Raw genomic sequence first — 19532 nt, 5'->3', positions numbered from 1 at the left:
GCCCTGTTAAGCAATAATGGTATCGGGAGTAAGCTCACCATCCACCTGCTCACATGTTCTTATAAGAGCAGCATGGGACCAGACCACACCAAGGCAACTTCCACCCTGCAGATGCATTGGGCCTTCACCCGTCCTTGAACTAGCTTAGCTTTGTATGCCTCTGTGCATTTGTTTTCACCTTCCTACCTTGCTACATGTACTGTCCTGATTTTCTCTTCTCTTATTCTTTATCCCTTGGCAGTCACTGTTTCCTTTTCCTTATCTGTTCGGTCTTAAATCGACAAGTTCCTATTTCTTTGCTTCTCTTTTTCTGTGGCCTTCTTAATTGCTGCTCAGTGTTTAACAAATTTGTAATTGTCGGCAAGTCTTCTTGTTGGAACATCTCCACATATTGGCTCATAGTCAAACTTGACTCTCCCAAGCTGATTCTGGTGCTCATGTTGCCCGGAACTCTGGCTCTTTGTCATTTTCCCACGCTCCCCACTATGATACGCATGATAAGTACCTTTCAAGCCGGCTACAGTCTTTCTCTTTGCAAATACCTTTTATCTTTATACTTTTTCCAAGCTATTTCCATATAAATTATTATTACTTATAGTCTATTCCTGCAGTCTCAATCCCCCTCCACTCCCTGTTTCTCTTAACGAATCCCTGCAATCTGGTTTCTTTTCAAACTATTCTGCTAATGCCTCCCTTACAAAAAATGTCAAATGGTCTGTTGGTAGTTGAAGGTCAAGGTGTCTTCTTTGTTCTTATGTATCTTTATTTCTTCTCTGCATGTCACACAGTTGCTCGCACTACTGGAATTCTTGCCTGGTCTTTGTATTTCCCTTGCTTTTCTTTTTTGCAGGGCTAAACGACACAGATGATGTGAGAGCTTTAAAGCACTTATGGGTGTCGGGAAACTGGGTGGACTTGGGCAGCAGCGCTGGGTGAAGGGGCACCTAGCAGGTGAATTTCCCTTATGAATTTCCTCAACTCAAAATCACTCTCCAAAATGGCTGGGTTGGGGGGGGGCATGTTTGGTGCCTGTCTTTTTCTAGCTACCGTGGGCTATTAGCAGTTTGTGAAGGTGGGAGGAAATATTGATCAGGAAAATGACACAGAGGAAGAGCTGAACACTCCTTTCTCCAGCACTGCTACCCAATGACTTCGTTGTATACCTGGGAGATTCAAGTAGCAATCGTATCATGTTTATAAATAAATCCCAATGATTTCAACAGGACCTACTCCCAGGTAAACATACAGGATGGTTACCAGGTTTTTTCCAATAAATCCGGGGACACTTATTTTTCTTTTCTTTTTGAAGCTGGGTAGCAACAGGGAGTCAGTAGTGGGGATGGGGAGGCAAAAGACCCTGGGCATATTGTATAAAGGTGCAAGGCCCTTCTTTCACACCCTCTGAAACATAAATGTGCAGAGCATGCCGCACGCCCGTGACTCTCAAGCCTTCCCCATCTCCTGCCCCCTTCCCCCTTTGTTTTGACAGAGAAATGCGCATGCGGTTTCTCTGCCAGGCAAAGTGCAAAGCCCTTCTTTCGCACCCTGTGAAACATAAATGTGCAGAGTTTTTTTTAAAAAAAACTGGGCAACAGCCGCCCACCGGCTACTCCCAAGCCTCCCCTGATCCGTCAAAACAAAGGGGGAAGGGGGCAAGAGATCTGTACTGCCAGACATGCCCAGTTCCCCTTCGGCAGTGGCAGCGGCAGAGGACGTCAGCAGCCCAGAGCCAGCCTGGTAGCACAGTTGGCTCTGGCTGGCTTCAGGAGCAGCTCGCTGCCATGGCGCCCGCCATTTTTCATCTCCGGAAGTCCCCATATGATGTGTTGCGTACAAGACATATCACATGGGGACTTCTGGAAAGGGAAAATGGTGGGCGCCACAGCAGCAAGCAGCAAGCAGCTCCTGAAGCCAACTGCGCTTACCAGGCTGGCTCCGGGCTGCTGAGGCTGCCGCTGCCACGTTTCCTGGGGACAGATTTGCAAATCTGGGGACATTCCAGGGACGGAATTTGTCCGGGGACAGATTTGCAAATCCAGGGACTGTCCCCGGGAACCTAACATACAGAGCATTACAGTCTCAGTGACAGACTTCGCGCATCATGTGTGGCTTGGTCCTTGGTGCTTAGATATCATACTTTTTTAGAATCCGGAATTCTTTCTATTGGGAATAATGGGAGAGGAGATAAAAAAAGAGGATGAAAAAGTCAGTCTGTATGCGATAGCGGCAGCGAGAATTTTGTTAGCAAAATATTGGAAAAGAGAAGAAATTCCGGATATTAAAGAATGGCAAGAAAATTTGTTAAGTTATGTGGAATTAGATAAAATAACAAATGTAATTAGAGGAGGCAATAATAAAAAATTAGTTAAAAATTGGGAAAAATTTGGAGAGTATATCAAAAAGCAGTGCCCCATGATAAAAACTTGGACTTACTTATAACATCTTGCACAGAACAAATTTAAATGGGAACGAAGCAGTGGAAAAAGGTATGTTGCAATTAACCCGGGAAAAGGACAAGAGGAAGTCGGTTCGAAAATAAAGGGGTTTATGGAAATTTACGGTGTACAGAGTATAGATAATGAAGAAGAGATAAGGGAATTGATAACGTGGGTTTAGATAAGCTTTAATTTAAATGGAGAACTAAATTTTAAGGGTTTTCTTTGTTATGTTTTTTGGTTGGTGTTTGACTCATGATCTGATAAGTATGATTTGTTTTATAGTATTATTAGTATTTTTGTAGTATACTTTCGAATTTTTGTGCTGTTTTTTTCTTTTTTTGTCTGTATTTTGTATTTTATTCTCAATAAAGCTTTTTTTAAATTCAAAAAAAAAAATAGATATCATACTTTTTTTTTGCATTGTTTCAAGATTCCCCATAAGAATATTCCCCACTTTGTCTCCTCAAGGTTCTTTTATTAAGGCATCTTTTGGGTACATATAGCTTCGCTTAATCTGGATTGACTCTGCACTGATCAATAGCTCTGTCTTCCTTGTATCTCTGTCTTTCTCTGCCATTTCTTTCTGGATATTCCAGTGGCCCCTTCAAGATCAATAGAATTCATTGGCTGTTTCTCCCAGACTTTCTCTCATTCTCATCCCCTCTCTGACTAGTATTGATTTGGTGGCCCATCCTTCTCCTGCTCAAAGTCATGTCTTATCCCTGCCTTTCTTTTATCTTCAAACCAGCTCAGCCAACAAGACCTGTATCTTTGTAATTTCTCAAAGAGCAGCAGTACACAATGGGTGTGCAACTTGTATAAAACCATGTGTCTTTACACTCTCATATTCATACATCCGGGAAAGCTCAATTGTCCCATTTTTATCAGACATGTTTTGTTTTTTTAAAGATGCATATAAGCACATGCCGAATTTTGCTTCCACACTTGTGACAGAAAACACCCGTGGGACAGCATTGGGGCCCACAACAATTGCAGTGATGTCCCTCGAATCTGTCAACTGATGATTGGACAAGTCTTTGAATAATCAAATCCTTATCATCTCATGTCTTACTCTTGACTATTATGATAATTGCCTTTCCTGTAACACAGCATTACAACCAATGAACAAACCACAAAGGCACACACAATTCTTTTCTCCCAAGGCAACCCATAATTAATGGCATCTGTCATGAGAACTAAGCAGTATTCATTACATTCCAAACTCCAGCTTTATACATCTTTGGCTCCAGAAAAACAGAGATCAGGCCTTCAAACATCGTTTTGAAGCAACTGATTGACAAATAAGCCAAATTACCAGGCATTATCAATATGCTTCCAGCTCGGGTCACCTCATTTAACAGCAGCCTGTAATTTATCGCAGTCCTTCAAGCAGGCCTGATGGCCCCATCCTAACAAGACCAATTCTTGTCTGTCTTGGGCACTAAAACAAGGGTGACACACAGAAAGCCAGGAAGTCCTCCACTCTTACAAATGCCCAACTCCACGCCTAACAAAGCGACCAGTGTGCTAAAAAGAGGAAATGGGAACTAGACTTTTTAAAAAGCTCAGAGCAAGAAGTGAAGATTTCAGAGGTTTTGTCAGCTTCAAAGCTAACTAAACTGAGAGAACTTGGTGTTTTTACAGTTCATTAGTATCAAAAGAATGGAAATACAAAATGTCACAGGCTGGAATAAATCCAGGGGTCTTCCTAGGGGAATTCAATGTGTGAACCAGAAAACTGAGGTCCACTCCATTCCACATGCACTGGAAAATATAGGCCACAGAAGCCTTCCTTCTACACTGTGGATATACCCTGCACATCAACATACACTGGGCATTTATATTCCCCCAACCCGATTGGCAGCCAATTCACAATACCATGCAAAAGCAATCAGCAAGCCTCCATAATTGCTTTCTGCCAACCTCAAAATCTATTAGATTTACAGCTGAGTGCTGAAATAAAACCACCAAGCAACAATTCTGGGTCACATAATGGTATAAACTGAGTTGTTGCATCACTTGGACCTCCCATAGGAAAATGGGATGAAGCCCATTTCATAAAGCAGAACATCACCTGAAAATCTAATGTTACATACGTTATTGAACACAGACACCATGAACACCACATCCAGGACACTGAAAAAACAGCTTTGTATATGATTTAGAAACCATAAATCAGACATCTTAACCAAAACAATTAAATACTGTTTCACAACCCTTTAATTCTGATGGCCACAACCTCTCCCACTTGATGATCTAGAGCACCCATCAAATCCTGGGATATTAGAAGCAACAACAGGAGAACAGCTCTTAATCTAGATGGCAATACAATTTCTATTTGTCTGTTCCTATTTTTTAAAGCCCCTTCTCTTGTACATGCCACACTCCTTAGAATTATTCAGTTCTGAAACTGCATTCAGACAGTGTTTTATTTCATTTTCCCAATATTTCCTTATTTGATCATTTTCACATTTTATGTGATCTTCCACAAAATGTAAAAACTCCTTCTGGAAATAATAGTGGAATCTAGTGGAAGATTAGCACTCATTTCTGTTGACCTGAAAAATGGCTTGATGAAAAAATTTGGGGCGGAATCCCAGCATATGGGTTGCCAACTTGAATAAAATATTGGTGGGGGGGGAGTAAGCCCTGCCCTGCATAATTGATCACATGACATGGTGCACAGAAACCATTTGAACGGCATTGCCCATCAACTTTGGGGGGGCAGGCCTCTCAAATATTTTAGTGGGGGTGCCTGAAAACTCCACAGCCCCTAGGAGTTTGCTCCAAGCCCAGCATACAGTTCTTTCCCACTGCTTTCCCACTAAATCATGGGAGAACAGAAGCACACGTTTACATAAAGGGTGGGGAGTGATGGCCACATGTTTAATGAGGCCTGCTGTTGTGTCCCAACTCACCCACAGGTGTGAATTAAATGTAGCATGAATGCATCACTCAAAAAGCCACAGTTCCATGCATAATGCAACTGGGAATGCAGTGTAAAAGGAACATCAGAAACCAGAACAGAAGTGACCAGGAACTCTAATGCAATTATCTCCACGTCTGAATGCACCCTGAGTGCTCTTAAAACTGTTACCTTCCCACAACGTTCATTTGAAGTCACAGCTATGTTATTTATTGTCTCTTGTTCCAGAGTTCAAAGGGCTACGATGGGAAGTATGTGTGTGCATCCACAAAAGGTCACAACATTTCAGGCAACAAAGATGAGATTTCTTCAGTTGTTCCATACAATGTTTTCAGATAAATTATAGTTACCTCCTGCTCACATTTCCAGCTTTCCTTATGATCCTGCAGCCATCATTTTCATGTATATTATTGTTCTTTCTTCCCATCCTTTATGTCCCTTGCCGGATACATGAATATCTCAAGGAGTAAGCAGAGGCGTCTTTCCCATAGAGCTTAGTGGCGCATTGCGCCACAGTGCTGCCCTCTCAGGGGCGCCCCAGCGAGTGGGGGAGCTGTGTGGCTTTGCCGGCATCCTCCCCTTTCCCTGCATGCCCGGGTGTGCACCTTGCCTCCCAAGCCTCCTGTGCATGGCAGGAGCGCGAGAGGGGAGCCCTGAAGAGGCGGGCGGGAACAGCTCCCTGTCAAAGCTCTCCACCAGCAAATGAGGACCCCGCCTCTCCCTTTTTGGTGTGGCGGCTTCCCAGCGGGCAGAAGGGAACTCCAAAGCGTTTGCAGAGACTCTCCTCCTCCTCCTCACCCAGGAGCAGAAAGAGCTGCTTTGGCTGCTGACCCTGCGACTCAATCCATGCTCTTTTCTGGAGGCCAAGCTGAACTCTGACTGAAATAATTATTTCATGGGGTCTGCCCAAGGCGTTTGGCTCCCCCCCCAGACCCGTCCTTAGCTGTGCCCAAGCGCACTGTTATTTCTCCCTTTAAGTAGCGTTGTGAAATGCAGCGGGCTGCACACACACGCCCTGTACGCTACGTGTGTGGTCATGGGCGAGGACCATCTGCTGCTGTCCCGCGGCACCCACCCACCCATTCACTCACTTCGAGGGATCAGGGAAGCCTGCATGGCAGGAGGAGCGACATTATTTCTGCCCCGGCTCAGCTTCCCGACCACCATCCTTCTCTCCTCTCCGTCGGCGGGTTAAATGCCCTCTCCTTCCTGCTTTTCTCTGTCCCGCTTTCTCTCTCTCTCTTTATCCAGTAAAGGAAGCGGTAGGTTCCCCCCCCCCCCCAGCTCTTGCCTCTCCTTCCCTGTAGTGAAATCTTGTGCAATTCCCAAGTTCAGGGCAACAACTCTGGGGAACCTTTCCTAAAAAATGTCAACAACTTTGGGGTTCCCCCCTTAAAAAGGTTGACAACTCTGGGAAACGGGGGGGGGGGCGGTGCTGGAGGGATCTTTGCACCACTGCGCTGGGAATGCTTAAGACGGCCCTGAGAGTAAGGTTAAATAAACCAAACTATGGTTAACACTAAAACTATTTATTGCTAGCATCCTTCAAACATGATATTTAGGTACTGATACAGAGTTTTACAGCATACCATTAACTCCTATCTTACAGCTGCTCCATTATGAGCTAAACATGGAGGAGCTAAATTCGGCCAAGTAGAAAGCAAAGACAAAGTAAAGACAGCCATTTCCTGAGCTGACCTATTGAGTTGCATAGTAAAGAGCACCCCCTTACCTTTTTTTTGTTAGTGGGGCAGATGTAGAAATTTTCAATGACTGTAGCAATTCCAGGCTGTAGATTCAACTTGGTATATAATGTTCCAAAATCCGAGGACCTGGTATGGTGGAAAACAGAACTTTAAATGCATGGTGGTGGTAATTAACCAGTATTTTTACATTTCAAAATAGAGCTGATATACAGCTCACGTATTATACATTTGAAAACTGTTATAAACAAAACTTTTAGGTAAAGTACCGTAACTGCCCAATTCTGAAGGTCCTACTCAAATACAACATATTGTTATAGATGGGGGGGCTAAGCCCTGGAAATTAATAAATGGTAAAGGACCCCTGACAGTTAAGTCCAGACGCGAACGACTCTGGGGTTGCGGTGTTCATCTCGCTTTACTGGCCGAGGGAGCAGACGTTTGTCCGCAGACAGTTTTTCCGGGTCATGTGGCCAGCATGACTAAGCCACTTCTGGCGAACCAGAGCAGTGCACGGAAATGCCGTTTACCTTCCCGCTGGAGTGATACCTATTTATCTACTTGCACTTTGATGTGCTTTCGAACTGCTAGGTTGGCAGGAGCAGGGACCGAGCTGCAGGAGCTCACCCCGTCACGGGGATTTGAACCGCCGACCTTCCGAACGGCAAGCCCAAGGCTCAGTTGTTTACACCACAGCGCCACCCACATCCCTGTAGGCAGCAGCGGAGCTTCATGCTCTGCCACCGGGGGCGGAGAGCAGGCGCGCTGCCTCAGTGACGTGGCGCGCATTCTGGAGGCAGGGCACGGTGCATGTTTTGGGGGCGCAGTGATGTGGCACGTGTTTTGGGGCGGGGCACGCCGTGCGCAGTGACGTAGTGGCGCGTTTTGGGATGGGGCATGCCGTGCGCAGGGGCGAGGTGTGCATTTTGGGGCAGGGCGGGCAGCGGCGATGGCGCCCCTGGGATCGCTTCACTCGGGGGGCACCTCCCCCACCGCCCCTATCTTCCTACGCCCCTGCCTGCAGGGAAGGGAAGACTGCAGGCCAGTGAAAAAAATGCAGGCTAAGCTTCCTTCCCAAGCCAGCATGGGATAGAGGCATTAACATGGCAAAAGGTGTTGATGGACCATCTAAGGGGGAATCTTGGGCCTGGGCAAGCAGAAGTTGCTAAGGTTGATGAGGTATGAGAGAGATGACAGGAAAAGAGTCTTTAGCAAGTTGGGAAGAAGCAGAGAACAAAGACTGAGAGCTAGGGGTGCCAACCATGGGGTATGTGGGAGCCAGCCCCCCCCCCAATATTTTCAAGAAGGGAGCCTGGGCTCACCAGAATTCCATGACGATGCCTGGCCCTGCTGCGTCCTTTTGAGGATCACCAGGGACGGGGCAGGACGAAAGGGTGGCTGGTGGTGAGTGGGGGGTGGCAGGTTGAGTCAGCCTGGGTCAGTGGGGGGGGTGTCACACATGTGAAATCATGCACATGTACGCCCAGCCCCCGCCCACACATTGGGTGCAACTCAGTGCCTATGCCGAGCAGGCTGGCTGAAGGCTGGCTGGGAGAGATGCCTTGGACTTCATGGTTGCACTGCTGTGGGGGTATCAGCCCCTCTTGAAATGACCATGCTATAAGATCTGGACTCCCTCCATGCAGACTGAAGCTGTAAATATGTGACTGAATCGTATTTCTTAAAAGTCCCGGCAGCATCTTCAATTCCCCAAAGGAGCACAAACCCTGGGTGAGTGCCTGGAACCCCCTGAAATCTTGCTACCACTTGGCAGGGGGGGGGGGTGCCACCCAACTTTTGTAACAATATGAATGAAACAAGCTTGACATAAATTCACACAATTTTGCATCATCCAGCTTTATGAAAGAGAAGACGTTGACCTTATATTGTAGGAAGAACCCGTCAGAAAATGAACACCTGTTTTTGCCTCCACGAGTAAAAAATACACAGGTATCCTTCCAATTTTAGCCTTAGCCTTAGCCTTAACATTTTCAAAATACAACAGCCTATAGAAACAATAATGGGTGTACAAATAATTGTGTACAAATAATTGTGTACAAATAATGGGTGAGTTCTGCCTTCAATGGGGCCCTTCAAGGGGAAGGACAGGAGACAACATGAGTTACGTGATCGAAGAGCAAGACACCAGGTGAGGCGCACCCAAACATGCACAAACCATGCTAAGTTTCAATGCATTTTAATATCTGAAAGAAATCTCCATTCTCACTGACCCTCTTGGGTGCTAAGACTGAGGGGAGTCTCATGCCACCCTCAGTATTGTAAGCTTTCTCTGTGGCAACTCCCCTTCCCACAGTGGTACATTGAGCTTTCACCAAATGTCAAAACATCTCTCTTTACCTTGGTTTCTGTCAGTTAAAATATTTTATTTTGTGGGACATACCTATTTTGCTGAATCTATACTGTTCTGCTCTGACTGTAAAAGTTTTACTTTTGATGATTATAGCTGGTTTATCTGGTTTTATGATTGTATATTACATTTGTGTAACCCATCCTGAGACCTTACAGTTAAGGTAAAAAATCTTATAAATAGGATCACAGGGGAAGATGGCAAAGTCACCATGGAAATAATAATCTTGTAAAAATAATTATGCATTAACATCAACATCTGAAAGATATCTATGTTTGTAAACATTTGAAATTCTGCATAATCTGTTCATTTCACAGCCCTTGACATGCAACAGGAAACTAGATTGCTTTGTTTTTTTAACCATTCAGTTGCTTCTCACTTGGCTCTCTTTAGTGGTTAAAGGGTTTGAAAAATAAATGAATTCAGTAACAGAATTTTAAACAATTTTTCAACAGCACAGAAACTAGAACCTGTGAAGGAAAATTGGACATGACAGCACGCCTAACATACATTTTACAACAGCTTCTCAAAACACCTTCAGATTCCTTATATATTTCCCAACACTAAGTCAAAATGACATTGATTGCTGTTCTCCTCAGTCACATGTAACCAAAAGAAACCAAGGGGTATCCTAATTGGTATAATTAGTCAGTTCACTTGTCCGCCTGCACTTATTGCGGGTTTTTTAGGCCTCAGAGCATGGAATCAGACCGTTAATCGTATAATGCCCATAATGCTCAGATCTGCCAGCACAGAGAAAAAGTCAGTCCAGTGCTGATGGCGAATAGGACTGAGCCAAAATGATTCTTGCCATTTCCATTTCATTTGCTCAGAATATCGAAGCATATCTTCTTGTGGAAATCATTTATTGCAAATCATCTTTAGTTGCTTTTTATTTAGGTTGCACGCCAGCATACTATTTGTTTGTGTTGCCTTTTTAATAGAAGTGGATGTTTAAGGCAATGTTCATACCCCTTATATCCTAGAAGTTTCCAAGTGCTCATATTCCTTCTTTGGTGCAGGAAGGCTTTGGTAGATATTTTTTGGGGGGGAATTGATTTGTGTGTGCACTGCCTCCAGACACTTTTAGCACACTGAGTTCTGCTAATTCAAGCACACATGCCATACCATATCATAATGGCACCACAGGTAGCTCAGTAAGTGCCTCTGTATTGTCCCTATTAGGGACACGGGTGGCGCTGTGGGTTAAACCACAGTTCTGGGCACCACAGTTCAAGAAGGATACTGACAAGCTGGAATGTGTCCAGAGGAGGGCAACCAAAATTGTCAAAGGCCTGGAAACGATGCCTTATGAGGAACGGCTTAGGGAGCTGGGTATGTTTAGCCTGGAGAAGGGAAGGTTAAGGGGTGATATGGTAGCTGTTAAGTCGTGAGTGTGATTTCAGCTCTTCGTGAAGTCAGCTCAGAATAGTGATTCAGCATACTAGCAAGGAACTGCTAGGAGTCAAGTATAACAGGAACAGTCTTCTTTATTGGAGTAGGAATCTTGACTGAACTGGAGGGAAAGGGTGAGCTCCTTTTATACTCTCAGGAGCAGGGGTTGGAGAAAGGATACATTTAGATTTTGGCGGGAACCTATCAGAGTGAGGATCCAAATTGTGCTAACAAGTTAACCAATAGCAACTGTCACCGCACCCATTTGAATCGCCCAGGAGCGGGAAAGGTAGTTACAGGACTAGCAGAGAAACTCATGTACACAAATTAAACCAATACATAAGAGTAGCCATGTTCAAATATATAAAAGGATGTCATATAGAGGAGGGAGAAAGGTTGTTTTCTGCTGCTCCAGAGAAGCGGACACGGAGCAATGGATTCAAACTACAAGAAAGAAGATTCCACCTAAACATTAGGAAGAACTTCCTGACAGTAAGAGCTGTTCAACAGTGGAATTTGCTGCCAAGGAGTGTGGTGGGGTCTCCTTCTTTGGAGGTCCTTAAGCAGAGGCTTGACCGCCATATGTCAGGAATGCTTTGATGGTGTTTCCTGCTTGGCAGGGGGTTGGACTGGATTGCCCTTGTGGTCTCTTCCAGCTCTATGATTCTAATTATGTCTTGCTACCCTAATTCAGTAGGAAATGGCAATAGCTTCATTTTCTATTTTTGTTTATTTATAAACAGCAATAATAACAATGTTTTATATAATTAGACAGCTTGTAGAGCAGTAGGGAAGGAGGTAATTCACAACCACATTGCTTAGATGCAACATTTCATACTCCTTCAGCTACATGGGAATGACTGTCAGTCTATGTGACACTAAAGACAGGTTCCATCTGTTGTTCTATTTTTCCTCTCAACCTATCTTCCAGTTCATTTATCAGTTTCCTAGCAACCCATCTCAATTTTCTGCTCCTACATGTAATTCCTCTCTCAGTTCCCGCTGAGAGGCATCCATCTTTCAAAGCAGTTGAGCTTTAATTTCTTCCTGCACAGTTTGAATCACATCAAGTCTTCCTCCTTTGCCCTTCCTGTTGTGCAACCTTGAGCTTTCTTCTTGGATACTGAAAACAGCGAAGGCATTTGAAAAGCCTGCCTTCAAAACAACAGGCCACTTTTTGGGGTGGGGGGGGGGCAGGGGGAACGGACAAGCAACTAATGAATAGCTGAATGATTTGAAAGCAAAATTTTGATGTACCTGAAGCTACAGGCATAGAAATCTGCCACATTTCTGAATTTATTTTTGTATTTCTTTGAATACTTTTATCTCGCTTAGTAACTAGAAAAGCTCAAAGTGGTCTTAAAATAATTTCAAAAGGAACACTGAAATAAAAGCAAAACTCAGAGCCAGCTAAAATTCTTAGAAATCAAAGTCAACACCTAGAAGCATATACAGATGTAAATGTCTACCTAAGCAACCACATATTGAGAGCAGCTCTTTAAGGCATGAATTCTACACTAAGGGGGCAAGCACCAAGAGGCCAGGGTTCTCAGCTCACTTTCAGAAGACAGCAGGAATACTGTCTCCTGCACATGGGACCATCGTAAGACACATGGCAGTATACCCAAGAGCAGATCTGTAAGGTGCCCTGATCCAAGTCATTGTGGATGTTCAAAATCAAATACTTTGAACTTGGCCCAGAAAACTAACAGTCAGCGTTCTTTGAAAGCAGACATCATGTGTCTTCAAATATCAGTTCCAGTTAACAATTGTTATATTCTGAATCCAGCGCTGTTTCTGAACAATCTTCAAAAGACATCCCCATTGATTGAAAAACTGTTGAGCAGGCATCCTTCAAACTTTGGCCCTCCAGATGTTTTGGACTACAATTCCTATCTTCCCCGACCACTGGTCCTGTTAGCTAGGGATCATGGGAGTTGTAGGCCAAAACATCTGGAGGGCCGCAGTTTGGGGGTGCCTGCTGTTGAGTGTTCCCTGAGAGCAACATTGTTCAACATTCATCTCCCCTGATGGACAAGGTATCAGAGGCTTAGCGGGGGGGGACATGGGGGACATGTCCCCGGGCACAATTTTGTGAGGGGGCACAGCAGCACCTTCATTGGAGCCTGGCTCCACACAAGAAGGAGCTGTGCCGTGGCTGTGGTGCTTGTGCCTGGCTGCAACAGCTCTGCCCTCGGGTCAGGCCTGACCTGGGGGGGGGGGCAGGAGACGGTGCACCTTGCACCTGGCTGCAGCAACTCCACCACCGGGTCAGGACGGGGGTCGGGGCGGGAAACAGAGTGGTTAACTCTCAGTTCCTGAGCTTCAACATAATTCCTCCTCCCCCCCCCAGACAAATTAAGCACAATGCCACAGCTGTCTTGTGCCTGAAGATCTACATCCTCTATTAGGTAATAAAATAAATGCAAGAATGCTGCCCTCGGCTTTCCACAGCTAGAGAGAGTGGGAGGGGGGGATAAGACAATGTCGTCCTTTGACAGGCCCCAAAATAGTGATAATTCATAGGCTGCTTCTCTTATTACATTGCAGAGCTATTGGATGACTCCCACAGGTTATTCCTGCGTCTGAAAAGATGTAGCAAGTGCCTTGGATTGAAATTAATAATCCAAGTAACTGCAGGCTCTTCCTGGCCCTGTTTTACCCAATTCAGATTTGCATATATATGTTCAAATGTTTGGTTCTATAGACATGGTGCTACCAGTATATCAGCCAGATATGTGGGGTATAAGTAATCAATAATACATTAGTAGTAGTAGTAGTAGTAGTAAAAAGGGTGATCAGGAAGGAGAGTTAATGGAGCAACTTTGCTCCTCTCCCAACCCAGGTTGGAAGACTAGTGAGGAATCAAATTGTTCTTAACAACACAGTCTCGGTTCTATTCTAAAAATGGAAGAGAGGCACATCGCTCTGTTCTAGCAAAATCTAGGTGGGTAGGCAGCTGGAATTAAAGTATTTTATTTCAACAGGATCGATATACTATGCCTTCAGGAGACACATAGAGCCAAAGCAAATAATAGACCATTGTTAGGCTCTCAGGGCTAACATTTCTTATAGGATGGGCTTGAGGGCATCCTGAGCAAGTTTGCAGGTGACACCAAATTGGGAGGGGTGGCTAATACCCCAGAGGACAGGATCGCACTTCAAAATGACCTTAACAGATTAGACAACTGGGCCAAAGCAAACAAGATGAATTTTAACAGGGAGAAATGTAAAGTACTACACTTTGGGGGGGGTGTGAAAGGCACAAATACAGGATGGGTGACACCTGGCATGAGAGCAGTACATGTGAAAAGGATCTAGGAGTCTTGGTAGACCACAAACTTGACATGAGTCAACAGTGTGATGCAGCAGCTAAAAAGCCAATGCAATTCTGGGCTGCATCAATAGGAGTATAGCATCTAGATCAGTGGTTCCCAACAGGTGGTCCGGGGACCCCCAGGGGTCCGCGAGCTATGCCAGAGGGGTCCCGCAAGATGCTATTAGAATAAAAAATATAATATATTAAATATATTTCGTATGATAACATATTTTTTGTTTTGGCCGCTTCCTGCATGAGCAGAGTCTAGCGCAGAGTCTGTTTTGCAAAGAGGCAGCGCGCACATTCTACTAACGCTCACCTCCCCAAGATGCTTTGTGCTCGTCGGCTTCATTTGTGCGCTACTGCGCAGGTACCCTGTCTTCTCCATTCCCCTCCCTCCTCCCTGGCGCGCGCTGCCTCTTTGCAAAACAGTAGTGTTTGTAAACAAAGCAAGCATTTTCTTCCATGTGTTTCATGAAAAACAAATATAGGAATCGGCTCGACATGCGGTCGGATTTCAGAGTGAAAGTTTCAAGTTTGGAACCTAATATTTCAGAAATAATGGACTCAAAGGACAGATTTAACTCATCTCATTAAGAACTGAAAATTAAAACTAACTGTATACTGATGGAGTACTCTGTTGTAACTGTAAAAAACATATAAAATATAAAAAGACTCTTAATTTGGCTCTCACTTTTTAATTTTAGGATTAGGAATTAATGGGGGTCCTTGTCACAATAGCGGCTCGATGAGGGGTCCTCGAGAAAATTTTGTTGGGAACCTCTGATCTAGATCAAGGGAAGTAATAGTACCACTGTATTCTGCTCTGGTCAGACCTCACCTGGAATACTGTGTCCAGTTCTGGGCACCACATTCCAGTTGTCTTGGCAGGACCTTGGTAAATATCTTATAGTCCTGATTTAATAAGCTGATAGGTCTGTACGACCTCTGTAGGATCCTTTTGTGGTTTTTCAATTACTACTATTTCAGTTAGCTTTCAGGTGTCTGGGGCTTTCTCCCCTTCTAAAATATTATTGAATACCTTTTTCATTTCTAAACCCAAAATATCAATTGTTTCTTTATAAAAGTCTATACAGTAGTGATGCCGTCAGGTCCCGGGGACGTCTTGCTCTTAAATGATTTAACTACATTCTCTATTTCTTCCAATGAAATTTCCTCGTTCAGTCTCAATCTATAACTTTCTTCAATTTTAACCTCCAAACTTCCCCTACTAATATTTTTATATTACCTAAAATAATTAAGGAAGATCAATACGGCTTTGTCAAAGGTAGACACATAGGACATCCTATAAGAAATGTCTTAAACAAGCAGGGCCAAAGGTAATTATTGCTCTAGGATGGAAAGATAAAGCTAAATGGAATATGGAAAAATGGAACAACTATGTTTTTGAATACGTACAATCAGAAATATTTGCACAGATAGTGATAGAGGATAGATGGGGAAATAAATGCCAAAAAATCACAAATAAGTGGGCATTTTACAGGAATTAGATAGAAAAGGGAGAAGCCAACCCGAATATACAAGCACGAATGAACAGACTGTGTACATAGTTAAAGATATGAAGAAGGAAGGATCAGGGGGAGGGTGGAAAGGAAGGGGGAAGGACTGGGGGAAAGAAAAGGGGGAGAGGCAAATTGTAAAGAGATGTGGAATGAACTGTTGTTATATAAACCTTTACAGGAACTATATATAATAATGTCATAGGTACGTGGAATGGATTTTGATATGTAAGTTCTTGTCATGTAAATAAATAAAAGGGAGGAAAAGATTTTTTTAAAAAACAAACAACAGGATCAATGTTGAGAAGCTAAAACAACTAGAGAGGTGGGTGATACTGTATATACAGAAAAACATGTGGAACTTCTTTCAATCAACAGTGCAATAATTATAAGCAATTTGCATAGGAAGCACAGGTCCCATACCAAATTGGATAAGTATTACAGATCTTTAAGTGTTTTATCCACAGGGTTTCTCTTTGCTGCTTAATATCAGTAATATAAGAAAAATCAGGAGATAAATATTTGTGATACTCTTCTGGCCAATGTAGTTGTTGCATTAGCACAGCACCCCGACTGAGTAAAAAGCCACTTGAGGTTCATGCAGGATAAATAGAAAGGAAGAGATCAAATGAGGCGAATGCGTTCAAAAGACCAGGTGAAGGTGAAAGAACCTGGGGGTCTACTTCAAATGCTCAACAATTTCAATCAAAAAGATTTCATTTTAGTATATATGGTGTATGCATATGCACTATGCCAACCCATATTAGATTTGACTGAGAAGGGAGACAGACATTTCCTCTTCCCATAAAGTTTGCTGGTACTGCATAGTGAAAGTCAGATCCAGGGGATTGTGTGGAAGGAGTCCAACTCCCATGCTGGAGAAATCGTGAGTCTGGTTGCATTTCTCCACCCTTTCGTGCAACCCCAAAATCTGATCCATAGGGTCCCCACCCAGATTTCTTTTGGGGGGGGGCACATGGGATTTGCTGTGGGAGGAAGAGGAATGAGAAGTCCTGTTGCAAGAGTGGATACCTGCTTACAGTACATTAGATCCCACCCTCTATGTTGCTGAGGCTGGATTCCATTGTGCCTTTTTACTTGTTAGGAATTCTGAATTAGGGCCAGAGAATGCGAAGGAAAACAGCTGTGAGGCATTATAGGGGCTACTAAAGCTAATCTGATATCCTTTTTTTTTTAGAAGGTAGATGGTTTTCCAAATAAAATGAAACTCAGCAGATTGAATCAGTTTAAAATTTCACAGAACATTTGGTTACATATGATGTAAGAAACTATTATTTCTGCTTTAAAAGAGGCATGTCAAATATGTATTAAAGGGACTAGTTAAGGTTTTGCTTAAAAGCAGACAGTACAGTTGAAGAAAAGAAAGCAGTGGATGTAATCAGTGATGGGGCCCTCTTTATTAAATATCTGCATATTTTACAGAAGCCTGGGGGTGAGGAGAAATGTTTTGGTTAGAATCTAACTGTTAGATGACAGCAACTCCAAACCATTGTTAATACAGATTATTAGGAAATTGCACAGGATGAATTGGTTGATCTCAAATTTGTGGAATAATACTAATTAAATTCAGTAATATAAGATGTACACAGAGAGAAAATATCACATTTTTTTGTTACTGCCTAGGGGCTCAACAGAGAAAAAAAATGCTAGGAATATTGGCTGATCACTTAACTCTGGCTCAGCAATGCCATACAGCAACAAGCAGGCCAAATGTAACCTCTAGTTTTGTTCACACCTTTAGATGCTGTAAGAAATAGCAAGCAGGCAGGTGAAGTTACACAACTGGAAAGAGGGAGAACGTTATGAGGCAGGGGTTAAGAGCTAGATATCAACAAAGTATGTCCAATATTGAAAGCTGTACGTTTTGATGAGATCATGTAGAAAATGGTCCTGAATAATTTCTCTTGGAGAAGCTACTCGAAGATGCCACAAAAGGAGGTGTTACAACTTTGTTCTATTAGCCACCCTGTCCCTGAAAGTCCAAGGTTGCCAAGAGATGAAACTGGGTTTTATATTTATGATAAGCCAGAAATGAGTGGAAAGTTATTGCTAACTGAGGTCTTAATTCTTCAGCTATGGTGTCATAATTGCCTCCTTTATTCCCTCAGATACATATTTTATCTTCACAATTATTTATGGACAGAGCAATCCTACAGCAGTGGTTGGTGCTGCTGCTGGAATTATGTGGAAGATGAACTGCCACTCCCTAGGCCCTGCCAACTCGCACCAGCTAGGAAGGAAGGAAGGAAGGAAGGAAGGAAGGAAGGAAGGAAGGAAGGAAGGAAGGAAGGAAGGAAGGAAGGAAGGAAGGGGCAGGGGTGGATTTTCCAGGTATCCCCCTCAACAGTTAGCCCTCTAGGAAAATTCTCCTCTTATAGACTCTAATGGGAGAGAAAACAACTGCACCAGCTCCAAGGCAAGCATACATTTTTCATCCCGAGAGTGTCAGGGGAAGAGGGGGGTCCAGTTCTGGTGGGTCCAAAGTGCTTCCCCAACGTGCCCCTGGAATGACCTGCATGGTGACGGCCTCTGAGCACAAGCCTCCCTTCTGGGAGTTCACATTCGCTTCCTTGTTTGTTTATTTAAAAGCATTTCTACACCATGGTGCAAAATTGCTTTACAGTGTAATCTACAGTAGGACAATAATAAAATACAGCAAATTATTTGGAGGCAATAAACAAACAACAGAATTACCACGATATACACTTAAAATATCTATTTAAAAAAGCAAAGAATTTGTGTTTTAAAATATAGCCGCTTCCCAATACTATCCAACATCAAACCAATTAAAACGCCTAAGGGAATGAGATGTCTTCTTCATCTGACACTTAAAAGACAATAAAAGAGAAACCTCCTTGGGTGGGAGTCCCACAGCAGGGCTGCCACAAATGAGGAAGCTACCCACTTGGCTATTAAACAAGAACCCTATTTCAAATGTCTAATTCTGAGGAGACAGTGCTTGCTTTATGGCACTTGCTTTGTAAAAAATGTATAATAAAAAGGTGAATAGAAAATGAAAATCTGTGAGCAGTTCTGACATCGAGCATACTATACTGTGGCAAATTGTTGCTGTAGACATTGAATGAAGCAGAATAATTATGACTGAATTCTTACAAAGTTCATAGGACGGTCAGGCCACATATGTCAGCGTCCAACAACAGAAATGTTTGATGAGAAACTGGCAACCAGGAAGCTGTTCCACAAGTATGAAAATTGATTTGTAAAAGCCTCAAGTTACCAGCCTGAAGCAGAGAAATAGGAAAGGCAAGCAACCAGCCAGCATGTATCGTATTTCCCATGGCACTTCCAATATACTAAAATCTTCATGGGAAATGATCCTATCCAACATATCACAATCCTTTTCCACGCAATTAATACCACTTTATTCTCTGTGTTTATCTGTCTATTCAAAAAACAGGAAACGTGGTATTTCTATGGCAATGAGGCAAGAGAGAGAGGGGTACACATTCCATACATACAATTTGGACCTGTGGAGGTGGCATTTGTTGTAAATGGGGCCATGCAGAACGTGAGCACAGGAACTCTGGTCCCCATATCTCATCTATACAGCTGTTGAAGGATGTATACTGCACATCTTAAATAAAGTTTCCTTCCATGTTACATCCTTTTTTGTACATCTTAATGCATTTAAAACAAACAAACAAACAAAAACAAACCACATTTGTGTCAAAGAAAGGTGCATGAAAGCCTTGCTCTAATGTACTCACAGATATTCTCATATATAGATGGCTGGCAAAATGCACCAGTAACTACACACCGCAATGCTGATACATAGAGCTGTGGTGGGAAAGGTTCGTAATTCTGTACCAATTGGTACTGCA

At 43.3% G+C, this 19532-nt stretch overlaps 1 protein-coding gene across 2 annotated transcripts in view; it reads right to left on the bottom strand.

The window, feature by feature from the left end:
* The window catches only part of SORCS2 (sortilin related VPS10 domain containing receptor 2), a 131117-nt gene that overhangs the window by 83381 nt on the left and 28204 nt on the right, over positions 1 to 19532 (bottom strand). For both annotated transcript variants that reach the window (XM_060278152.1, XM_035103573.2), the window contains exon 3: positions 7097 to 7196. In XM_060278152.1, the coding sequence (XP_060134135.1) occupies positions 7097 to 7196 (100 nt within the window). The remainder of the gene's footprint in view (positions 1 to 7096; positions 7197 to 19532) is intronic.

Source organism: Zootoca vivipara, chromosome 8, assembly GCF_963506605.1.
Source record: "Zootoca vivipara chromosome 8, rZooViv1.1, whole genome shotgun sequence".
In the NCBI taxonomy this organism is placed as follows: domain Eukaryota; kingdom Metazoa; phylum Chordata; class Lepidosauria; order Squamata; family Lacertidae; genus Zootoca; species Zootoca vivipara.
The sequence above is the reverse complement of the archived record's forward strand: the minus strand, read 5'-3'. Positions and strand labels throughout refer to the sequence as shown.